Source organism: Lycium barbarum, chromosome 9, assembly GCF_019175385.1.
Source record: "Lycium barbarum isolate Lr01 chromosome 9, ASM1917538v2, whole genome shotgun sequence".
Lineage (NCBI taxonomy): Eukaryota > Viridiplantae > Streptophyta > Magnoliopsida > Solanales > Solanaceae > Lycium > Lycium barbarum.
In genome coordinates this window covers 98,339,524-98,351,638 of record NC_083345.1, presented here as the reverse complement: position 1 = coordinate 98,351,638, position 12,115 = coordinate 98,339,524, and the positions used below count along the sequence as shown (strand labels likewise).

The 12,115-nt window shown below is 35.4% G+C and overlaps 1 protein-coding gene across 1 annotated transcript; it reads left to right on the top strand.

Moving 5' to 3' along the window:
- The first annotated feature begins 344 nt into the window (after window positions 1-344).
- LOC132609136 (CSC1-like protein ERD4) lies at window positions 345-11,840 on the top strand. Its single transcript, XM_060322990.1, has 6 exons — window positions 345-838; window positions 5,383-5,528; window positions 6,009-6,284; window positions 7,156-7,997; window positions 10,321-10,576; window positions 11,213-11,840. Exons 1-6 carry the CDS (start codon window positions 568-570, stop codon window positions 11,591-11,593), a joined length of 2,172 nt encoding a protein of 723 aa, XP_060178973.1. The 5' UTR covers window positions 345-567; the 3' UTR covers window positions 11,594-11,840.
- The last annotated feature ends 275 nt before the right edge of the window (window positions 11,841-12,115 follow it).

Sequence of the window (12,115 nt, the reverse complement as noted above, 5' to 3'; positions counted from 1 at the left end):
TTCGCTAAAGTGCTTTTTTGAAAAGTACTTTTAAAAAAAGTATTTTTTAAAATAAGCTAATTTTAGAAGCTTGACCAAACAGATTATAAATCATTTCGAGATTATAGTCCGGGAAAACTAAGTTTTGCTAATTTATTTCATTTCATTTGAGAAATGAGATAAAATAAATTCAAATTTAATGAGATAAAGTGAAATATCTCAAGATTAAATTTTTCATACAATTTATATTGCATTTGCTTGATTGTACCGTCAATCAAACGCCATATAACTTGTGTACGATCAACCAAATGCAATATAAAATATACCGTTAACTAAATACAGTATAAATTATATTTCAAACTTAATTTTAAAATATTCACCTTATCTTGCGTACCAAATGGCTTTATATATAACCCACCACTCCATTTTCCCTTAGAACGGTTACTTTTAATTTCCCAGCTTTCAATGCTCCTTAACAAATAAAAAAAAACCAGGAAAAAACCAACCCAATACAAAAAACCATACAAGGTAGCAGAAATATAAACCAAAAACAGAAAAAAAAAAATTTGAATTTCTAGAGAACCGAAGATGGATTTTCCTTCATTCTTGACATCTTTAGCAACTTCTTTTATTATATTTGTGGTTTTAATGTTGTTATTTACATGGCTTTCAAGAAAACCAGGTAACGCTGAGGTGTATTATCCAAACCGGATCCTTAAAGGTATGAACCCGGTTGAAGGCGGGTATATGGCCCGTAACCCGTTTGCTTGGATCCGAGAAGCTATGTCTTCATCTGAAACTGATATTATCAACATGTCTGGTGTTGATACTGCTGTCTACTTTGTTTTCCTTGGCACTGGTAAATAATTAAATTTATCTTTTTTTTTTATCTTTCAGTTCTATGGTAAATTTTAAGCAATATTATGTTTTTTCAAGTAGATTTAGTGTACCAACAAAGTTGTGGTGGAACGTAAGTACTCGGTCTTAACTAAAGTTTTCGAATTCGAGCCTACTCACGGAGTCGCTTTTGTCAGAGCACTTTACTGTCAGTGGTGTAGGCAGGATTTTTATCGAGGGGTTAAAAAATATAAAAAAGTAAACGCACTAAGAGGTAATAGGTTCGACGTCTATGAAAAAATAATTTTAACCTTGTATTATAGTGTAATTTTTAGCCAAGGGGGTTCGGAACCTCCTCCCCTTACTGGCTCCGCCTCTGTTTACCGTAGAACTTTCTAGCGCGAGTTTAGAGTTAGTCGGGCCGTTGTCGACCACCGGATGAGCAACAAAAAAAATACCCTAATGTTTGTGTATTTTTAAATTTCCAGCATTATTTTTGTAAACTATAGTTTTGGTACTTTTTACATTTGGTAATTTTTGTGGGGTAGAGTGTTTGGTAAGAAGCATAATGAGGAAAGCAAGTGGTTGCTTTCAAAGCGAAACTAATTAAACCGGCTTATTAGGATCTTCTTTTACTACACAGAGGAGGTTTTGGTGAAAAGTACGAGTTAAAAAAAATAGTTTTGGGAAAAATTATTTAACTTATCATACACAAGTGCAAAGAGTCTAATTTACAAGTCCAAGTAAGAAAAATAATTTTTGGGAAAAACTATTTAACTTATCATCATACACTTAGGGCTTGTTTGGTATAAGGGATAAAGATAAATAATTTCGAGATTATATTTGAGATGAATTTATCCCACGTTTGGTTGGGAAAAAATGGTGGTATAACTAATTCCAGAATTAGTTTTTTGGAGATTGTAGTGTTATTTTATCACTGTGGGAGGATGGAATAACTAATCCTGAGATAACTAATCCCAGATTAAGTTATCCTGGGATAACTTGTTTCCAACCAAACTACCCCTTAAGGTGCAAAGAATGTTTACATAATTTAACTTGTTATAATGTCAGCCTTCTTTTCTTTGTAGCCAGTTCCATTTATTAGAGACAGTTATTCGTAGTCATTTTGTAGGCCGACCTACTCATTCTACTACATTTGTACATTTAGATGCTACTACTTAGTAGTGTAAAAACTATTTTATAATGTGATGTAAGTGTATACAAGTTACTAGGGATTTAGTAGCTCAGTTGGTTGACTACTTGAACTTTCCCCGTGTTTGTGAGGGTTCGAATCCCCACATTGTAATCCCTTTTCCTGTTTCCCCTTCCCCTACCCCATGTGTAATTAAAAAAAAAAACGAGTGTATACAGGTTAAACTTGAAAGGAAAAATGGATAACCTTAACTAAGTAAATTACGTTTACCTTTTCTAATATTAGGGGTGCATTTTCAGTTGATTACTGTTTTTTTTTTTTTGGAATAATTCCAATTCTCTAATTTGTTGTTGTTATATGTAGTGGCAGATTTTGTCTGTTGTGGTAAATACTTTTTGGTTCAAAAGTATATTTTTTGAGTCCATTGTTGGTTTGCTCAACCTTTGTCTTTTCTATAAGGTAAAAAAGGGTCAAATTTACCCTCCAAGTATGATCTATAGTTTAAATTTGCCCTCTGTCAAAGTTTGGGATCAAATTTGTCCTCCCGATTAGAATATTTGTTATATTTGCCCTCTTTTGGATGGAAGTGTGACTTGGACTAAAATATTAGCCACGTAGGCTCCACGTAGACTTCCAAACCCAATTATTTTAACCCGTGACCCATTTACCCATCATATAAAATAATAAACCCTAGTCCTTTTATTTTAGAAAATACAAAAGAAAGGGAACGGACAAGGGAATCAACTGCTCTGCTACTGCTGATTACAGTATCACTTCCAGGATTGCTCTTGCTCAATTCATTTGCGTAACCCTCTGACTTGTTGCACTCATCATTATAACTACCATCAAGTTCTTCCAATATCATCCTCTCGGCCCTCTTGCACTTTTGGTGACTAACATTAACATTAAAGGCTACTTTCAATTCTGCCCTCATCTCTTTAACCTTCACTTTTGGATCATTCAGTAGCTTGCTTTGGAAATAGAAAGCTATTGTAATAGAATCTGCTCTTTTGCATGCAAAGGCTGGGTAATGTTAGTCAGCTACTGAATGTTAGTCAGGCTGGGTAATGGATCTACTGAATGTTACCCAAGTCGCTGATTCCCCTGTCCGTTCCCTCTCTTTTGTATTTTCTATTTTCTAAAATAAAAGGATTAGGGTTTATTATGTTATACGATGGGTAAACGGGTCACGGGTTAAAATAATTGGATTTGAAAGTCTACGTGGCTAATTTTTTAGTCCAAGTCACACTTTCATCCAAAAAAGGACAAATATAACAAATATCCTAACGAAGAGGGAAAATTTGATCTCAAACTTTAACGGAGGGCAAATTTAAATTATAAACCATACTTGAAGGGTAAATTTGACCCTTTTCCCTTTCTATAACTACCAAGTATGTCCTTTCCTTTCAAGTAGAGTATGGACAGTTGGGGTGACAAACAAGAAAATTTGAACTGTTTGGATTTTGTTTTTGTTCAATTTTTAATGAAAGTTTTATGGAAAAATCTTCTTGGGATAATTGGAGTTTGATTAGGTTTTGAAGGAAAATATTTTATTGACTAACTTTATGGATCTCTAAAAACTCCACAATATCTTTTATTCTTTCTTGTTTTCTTTTATTATGAAAATAGCTAGTAGCACTCCTATTTAATAGTAAGAAACTTATTTTAACTCAAAACGGGAAAATCTATTCCCATATTAATTTGACTATAAATACTAACTAGACATCAACTGAAATACCATATCCTAATCAAATTTGGTTTCCTACAATTTTGATTTTTATTTTCAACATTCTCCCGTAATTCAAAATTGTATATCAAATTCTTGATCTACTTGTTACCATCTTCAAATTGCTAAGACACTTGTTTCTAACTCATCAATTGTTGAAGCACTTTCTCTTCAACTGTCACTCACCATCTTCCAATTTTTGTTGAAGCACTTGTCTTCAACCTTGTCGATGTACTTGTCACCAACACCAAATTTTGTTGAAGTACTTGTCTTCAACTCCGTCGATGCACTTGTCACCAACACCAAATTTTGTTGAAGCGCTTGTCTCCAACCCCGTTGATGCACTTGTCACCAACCTCGTTGATGCACTTGTCATCTTCCTTCAATTTTTGTTCAAGCACTTGTCTCCAACCCCGTTGATGCACTTGTCACCAACGCTAATTTTGTTGAAACACTTGTCTTCAACCCCGTTGATGCACTTTCTCACCAACACTTAATTTTGTTGTAGCACCCGTCTCCAACCCCATTGATGCACTTTGTCACCAATACTAAATTTTTATTGAAGCACTTTTCTCCAACCCTGTTGATGTACTTGTCTCCAACACCAAATTGTGTTGAAGCACTTGTCTCCAACCCCGTAGATGCAGTTTGTCACCAACACTCAAATTTTGCTTAGCCCACTTCTCCAATTTTTAAAAAAGACAGTTCCTTCCTCTTGTGCATATTTTCTTGCATCTCTTTAAACTTGTAATATTTTTATCAGTACTTCTCAACATGATTGTCTTTCATGCATATCATTGGCCCCGCTGCCAACATAAACTGCCCATCATAATCATTGGCCAGATGTTTGCGTACATAATTCTTGGCCAGACGGGTGACACATATTGGCTAGTGCCGCCCGCCGGCAGCGGAAGCTATTTGATTCTCTACCATAATCGTAGAACCTTTGATACCAATTTAAAGGAAAATATTTTATTGACTAAACTTTATGGATCTCTAAAAACTTCATAATATCTCTTATTCTCTCTTGTTTTATCTTATTATGAAAATAGCTAGTAACAACCCTATTTATAACAGTAAGAAACCTACTTTTACTCAAAACAGGAAAATCTATTTCTATATTAATTTGATTATAAATCCTAACTAGACATGAACTAAAATACCAAATCCTAATCAAATTTGGTTTTCTACAATTTTGAATTATTATTTCCAACAGGTTTTACAAAATGTTTTTGGAAAGTTTATCAATATTAAGGCGTAAAATGTGTTTGGATCACAAGACGGAATGTTTTCCAAAATGCGGGTCTTGAAAATTGTTTTAAGAAATACTTTTTAAAGTCGAGCCATTTTCTAAAACAAAACAAGTTGAGTTTTGATAATGAGAAAAGTTCTCCAAGAGATAACATAATTCAAATACCTCTAAATGCTACAAAATTTGTTGTTATTTGTTTGGGCTCAAGTGTTGTGTTATAGAGAAAAAAGATATAGCATGATTTATACAAGTTAGGGATTCCAAGTAGTCCATTTTCAGTAGTCCACTTGTTGGATTACATTGAGTATGTTGTTGTTGTATTTTAGTGTAGCTAAATTGTTGAAACGTCAAAAAGATTTCATTTGACATAGATTTTTTAATCCTAAACTGAACGTGAGAGTGTAAATTCTTGTACTAACACCATTTGTTTTTCAGCCTTGGGAATATTTGCCTTCTCCGCCCTCGTACTGCTGCCTGTACTTTTACCAGTTGCTTCAACTGATCATAGTATAAGGGCAGTCAACACCACCAGCAACGGGACTTTCACTCAACTTGATAGGTTATCTATGGGGCATGTTGGCGTAAGTTCTTTTGACTTTTCCTTAACAATATCTGTAAATTTATGTAAACCATTGTCCTCAGGGTTTTAAATTAGCCTAATTTGGTTATGCAACATTATTTAGATAGCTAGTGTCTATTTTATGGGCGTCATGTGTAACGGGTTTTTTTCATTTTTGGCCCGTCGGTCGAATTTAATTATGGCCGTCAGCCAAAATATATACATTGATTGTGTATATTCTATGTATATTTATGTATACAGTATGTATATTTATATTTAACATACAAAACCTGTACATTTGCTGGTTATTATTTTTTGAGCAGTCCAAAAAAATTTAATTATCCCTTTTAATTGCTACCATATGGGATGTTATTTACAATAACCAAAAAGGATTCTGATTTGTCGTAGATAACCTGTGCATCCACTGTTATTTTTATTTCTCTTCGTTTTATTGTCGCTCAATGAATTCTTATATTTCCTTTTTTTCCCATTGGTGTTGCAGAAATCAGGTCCGCGGTTGTGGGCATTTATAGTTGCCACATATTGGGTTTCTATTGTTGCTTACTTCTTTTTGTGGAGAGCTTACAAGCATGTTACAGAATTGAGAGCTAAAGCTCTTATGTCTCCAGAAGTCCGAGCCGATCAATTTGCTATTCTTGTCAGGGATATTCCTGCTGTCTCTGACGGTCAAAGTAAAAAAGAGCAGATCGATTCATTCTTTAGACAAATCTACCCTGAAACATTTTATCGATCAATGGTGGTGACGGACAATAAGAAGGTAATATCCCAGATTCCACATTCTCTGTACTTTTTCAGTGTTTTTCCACTTACGCATGCTCATTTCACATAATGAAACATTCTGCATTTTGTTCCGAAAGTCTAAAGTCCTTCGAGTTTTCACCAATTCCGACCTACCTTTATTTATTGGATATTTGAAGGATGCGCTTGTGCTCATTATGCTCGTCATTTGTCATGTGTAATAGGGCTTTTTCATTTTTACCCCGTTGGCTAAAATTAATTACAGGAACTAGCCAAAATATACAAAACATATACACTAATTATGTATTAATATGTATATTATATGTAGTTAAAATGTTTGTTATATGTATATTCATGTATATGATATGTATATACAGCCTCTACCCCACAAAAGTAAGGATAAGGTCTGCGTGCATCCTACCTTCCTCATACCCACAAGTGGGATTACACGGGGTATGTTGTTTTTTGTATGTATACGCTATGTATATTTATACTTAATATACAAAAGATATACATTTTCTGGCTATTAATTTTTAGAGTGGTCTGAACATGTATTTTGCCATGACTTTTTTATACTGCTTTGCATTGCTTGTTCTTGTGCTGAGGGTCTACTGGAAACAACCTCTCTACCTCCCAAGGTAGAAGGTAGAGGTAAGGTCTGTGAGGTCTGTTTACACTCTACCCTCCCAGACCCCACTGTGTGGAATTTTACTGGGTATGTTGTTGTATACAATTTCTGGCTATTATTTTTTAGAGCGGTCCGAGCATGTAATTATTTCCTTAATACTGTGTGGATGCTTGTGTGATTATCAAAGGATATGAGTTTCTATTAGTAGTTCATTAGCTTAAATTTAAAATTTCTTGTAGATTTACAGCGTGATTTTTATCAGGTGAACAAAATTTACGAAGAGTTGGAAGGGTATAAAAAGAAGCTTGAACGTGCTGAAGCCATCTATGCAGAGTCAAAGAAAACAAATCCTGATGCAATAAGACCCTCACACAAAACTGGTTTATTTGGTATGATCGGTGAAAAGGTGGATTCAATTGAATTCTATAATGATAAGATTAAGGAGTTGATCCAACTGTTAGAAGCTGAACAGAAGGCGACTCTCAAAGAGAAACAACAGTCTTCTGCGCTAGTTTTTTTCAACAGCAGGTTAGCTGCAGCTTCAGCATCACAGAATTTACACGCCCCGATAGTTGACACGTGGACTGTTATGGATGCTCCAGAACCCCGGCAGTTGATATGGACTAATCTTTCGAAAAAGTTTTACGAAAGAATGATTCGCCAGTATGTTGTATACACTGTTGTTTTCCTGACCATATTCTTTTACCTGATTCCTATTGGGTTCGTTTCTGCATTGACAACTCTAGACAATTTGATGAAGATCCTCCCGTTTTTGAAACCGGTTGTTAAGCAGAAGGCAATCAAGACAGTGTTAGAAGCGTTTTTGCCTCAACTTGCACTGATCTTATTTTTGGCTTTGTTGCCAAAGTTTCTTCTGTTTCTCTCCAGAGCAGAAGGCATCCCATCGGAAAGCCATGTGACGAGAGCTGCTTCTGGGAAATATTTTTATTTCTCTGTGCTGAATGTATTTATTGGTGTTACTCTCGGTGGAACTCTGTTCACTAACTTCAAGAATGTCGAGAATAATCCCAACTCTATTTTTCTTGTGTTGGCAGAAAGCCTTCCAAAGAATGCAACATTCTTCTTGACCTTTGTGGCTTTGAGGTAAGTTAGTAGCTTGCTTTCACTTTTATACTTCTTCAGCTTCTTTTTTATCGCGCAACTTTCTTCTCGACCCACTACTAAAAAATCACTACTTTCCCACTGAAAAATGTTCAATGGGAATGTGGCTATTCCTACTGAATATCAGTGGGAAAAACTAAATAGTAGTGTTTTTACAAGGAAAAATTAGGAAGTTTCCTGACGTTCCAATGAGAACCTATTTCCTACCGAGCGTTTTTCCAGTGGGAATAAGGTGGGAAAATCATGTTTTATAACATAAATTTCCCACATTCACCTCTGTTTCTAGTAGTGACCTTTGTAGCTGTGAGGTAAGTCTATAGTATGCTTTCCCGTTGATTTTCTCAGCTACCTTTATACCTTTTTTGTAATGGTATGTTGTCTTGAGTCGTCGATGATATTTCTACACATCATATGAACTGTTTGTTTACTTGAGCATACACTGAGAGTGTGTTTGTTATGGGGTGTGTTCGGTATGGAGGAAAATGTTTTTCAATTTTCCCATATTTGGTTGGTCAAAATGTCATGGAAAACATTTTCTCTATAAAACAAGTTCTTTGAAAATGAGAAAAATGACTCCTTAATGGAAGTAGGGAAAACAAGTTCCACAAGTAACATTGCAAGTTCATTGTTTCCTCCCCACCCAGCCAACACCTCCAACCCCTACCCCTCCACCTTCCCACACCCCGCCACCCCGCGAACCCCTATACACTACCCCTACACTACCCAAACTAACCCCCCACCCCACCTGACCCTACCACCAGGATTTTCACCTAGGGGGTTCACATATACGAAGAAGTAAATACACAAAGAAGTGAAGGGGGTTCAACATCTACTATATATACAATGTAATTTTTTGCTGAGGGATGAACCCCCTTGTGCCACCTAGCTCCGCCCTGCCCACTACCCCCACTTCACCACTTAACCACCCCCTCCGACCCCCACGCTTATAACCACCTACCCCAACATTTCCTACCCCCAGCCCCTACCTCTTAACTCCCTACCACCCCCTATCTCTCAACTTTGCAAAACTGGGCACTTTGTGAAAGTAATAACTTTCAAAAATAGCAACTTTAAAAAGTAGGCGCTTTTTAAAAATATTACTTGCGAAAAGTAGCTACTTTTCAAAAGTAGTCGTTTTACACAAGTAGTACTTAAGAAAATAGTCACTTTTACAAAATAGCCACTCTGTGAAAGTAAATAGTTTTTAAAAATAGTCACTTTTTGAAAGTGGCCAATTTTCATAAATAATCATTTTGTGAAAGTAGTTACTTTTAAAAACTAACTACTTGCAAAAGTAGCCATTTTTTAAAATAGCCTCTTTGTGAAAGTATTAAAATAACCATTTTTGCAATGTGCCCTTTCTAAGACAGTGACCACTTTTGTAAAATAGCCATTGTTTTAAAAGTGACACAGAAATGACTACTTTTGTAAAGTGGTCATTTTTTGAAAAATGATAAAAAAGTTGCTACTTTTGCAAATTTCATTTCCAGTCATTTTGCAAGAAATGCATTTTTGCAAAAATAGCCATTTTTATGTCACTTTTCAAATAATGTTCAATTTACAAAAATAGCCATTTTTGTGTTACTTTTTAAAAAGGGCTAGTTTACAAACATAGTCACTTTTTTGCGTCGTTATTGAAAGTACAAAGTAGTCATTTTTTTTTTGTTGTCTTAGAAAAAGGCCACTTGCAAAGGTATGCACATATTTGGTTATCTTATAAAAATAGCCACTTTGTGAAAGTAGCATCTTCTTCAAAATGTGGGGTGGGGGTAGTAGGGAAGGTTGGAATGTATTTAGGGGGGGGGGGGGGTAGGAGGTTAGGGGTAGTGAGTTGGGGTTTGGAGGTGTGTGTGGTTAAGGGGTTGGATTGGTACTTTTGTCAAACCAAAAACTAGAAATGTTTAAAATAAGTAGGAAAATCACCTGTTTTTTAAGAAATCATTTTCCATCATACCAAACACACCCTGAGTTTGACATGGATCAACCGTTCTCCTTTTTAACAGACAGTCCTAAACTATCATCTTTTGTGTTTTTATCAAGACCCATGTGGTGTTAAAACTCGGTTCATAATGGTCATATCTAGTAATTAAAGAGAAAATTCTAATGCTCCTTTAATCTCAAAAAGGGATCGTTGAAGTTTATTTACATTGCACAACTCAAGGTGTTTTATGGTCCTGAATGTTAGTAGTTTGTTTTGTCGGTAGTTTCCATTCTGCTTCTCCATATGATATACTAGTCAGAGAAAGGAACATCATCTTTTTGGTAAGGGAATATTCAAATGATTTTTGTAATTCGTTGATCTCAGGTTCTTTGTCGGCTACGGGCTGGAGCTGTCAAGAATAGTTCCTCTTATCATATTCCATCTCAAGAAGAAGTATATGTGCAAAACTGAAGCTGAGATAAAGGAGGCTTGGGCTCCTGGTGATCTAAGCTATGCAACTCGATTTCCCGGTGATATGCTTATTATGACGATTGTCTTATGTTATTCCGTCATAGCTCCAATAATTATTCCGTTTGGTGTGGTATACTTCGGTCTAGGATGGCTTCTTCTACGGAATCAGGTGATTATTACTCCCGTTGTTCCACATTAAGACCACAAGATCTAAAGGGACTTTTGGTATGGGTCAAAAGTTTTTCTTTCTTAAACACCGTGTTCAATCAGACACAATGTCTTATGAAATGAAACCAGAGAGTACTTATTTCGGTGTCGTAGTGTTTATATATCAATCAAATAAGCTTTATATCTATTTCGATCTATTTAGGTCTAATTAATTTCATACTCCCTCCGTCCCAAAATAATTCACGTTTCGCTTCTCGAAAGTCAATTTGACTGATGTTCGAAACTAAACTAGATTATATTAATTTAATAGTTAAATTAAAATTTAGATAATTCAAAAATTATATGAAAAATGCTTATAGGTTACTATAATTTTTTCATATGCGTATGGTGATTTTTTTTTTGATATGCGTATGGTGAAAAAATACAATCTTAAAATATTGGTCAAGGTTCATGTAGTTTGACTCTCGAGAAGCGAAATGTGATAACTATTTTGGGACGTAGGGAGTATTAAATACCTTAAAAGTAGAGATTTAGGTTCTCTAAGTTCCCCACATATTTATCATAGTGTGTTTATATATCAATCAACATGTGATTCCTTTTTTTTTTTTTTTTTTTTTCTCTTTCTGTTTCCAAACAGGCACTCAAAGTGTATGTTCCCTCATTCGAGAGCTACGGAAGAATGTGGCCCCATATTCACACGCGCATGTTAGCTGCCTTGATTTTGTATCAAGTTACCATGTGTGGCTACTTTGGAGTTAAAATGTTCAAGCCTACTCCAGTTCTTTTTCCACTTCCAATATTCTCCCTCATCTTCGCTTTAATTTGTCAGAAGAGATTCCGTCGGTTCTTTATCTCTCCAGCCCTCGAGGTTGTTTCCCACGAGTTAAAGGAAGTTCCAAACTTGGAAATTGCGTTCAGATCGTTCATTCCACCGTGCTTGAGTGCAGGCAAATCCGATGAGCATCAGTTTGAGGACGCGTTATCTCACGTGTCGAAAACAGGTTCTTCTTCGGTATGATATGGACATTTGCAAGGATATTACCAGTTTTATTCTGTTGTAGATTTGGGACTCTACTTTGGTTGGTCTGTGTTGATAGTTTTTGTACCTAGGCTTTTAGATAGTTGTACTGTGTGTTGAATACTTTATTTTATAGTTGCTCTGTGTTCATAGTTTGTGTGGGATATTTGTTTGTGAAACAAATTTCTGTTTAGAAAGTCAGATTGCTGTATTTATTCTGTAATGATAATGGCATGAATTGCTTCAATTTGCAAGTCACTTAGTGGGAATATTCAATGCATGCAAATTGCAACGGTAAATTTGATATTAACTTGCCTTTAACATTGTCCACCGGTAAAAGTTGACAACAAAAAATAATTGGTAGGCATGTCTAAATTGGGCAGGAAAGTAAGAGTTTGTAATTAAATCGGAAGCTAAATAGAAAAGGTCTGGAAAAAGAGGCATATGGTACTTGTTTTTTAGGGTCACTTACTTGAGCGCTCTATAATTGTTAGAAAACCTTAACCCCCTGTTTGGATGGTT

What these genes read in the sequence shown, in the direction of transcription:
- LOC132609136 (XM_060322990.1), top strand. Translation starts at nt 568, where the DNA reads ATGGATTTTCCTTCATTCTTGACATCTTTAGCAACTTCTTTTATTATA. An exon ending in TGGTGACGGACAATAAGAAG is followed by an intron (nt 6,285 to 7,155) that starts GTAATATCCCAG and finishes GATTTTTATCAG; the next exon opens with GTGAACAAAATTTACGAAGA. An exon ending in TTGACCTTTGTGGCTTTGAG is followed by an intron (nt 7,998 to 10,320) that starts GTAAGTTAGTAG and finishes CGTTGATCTCAG; the next exon opens with GTTCTTTGTCGGCTACGGGC.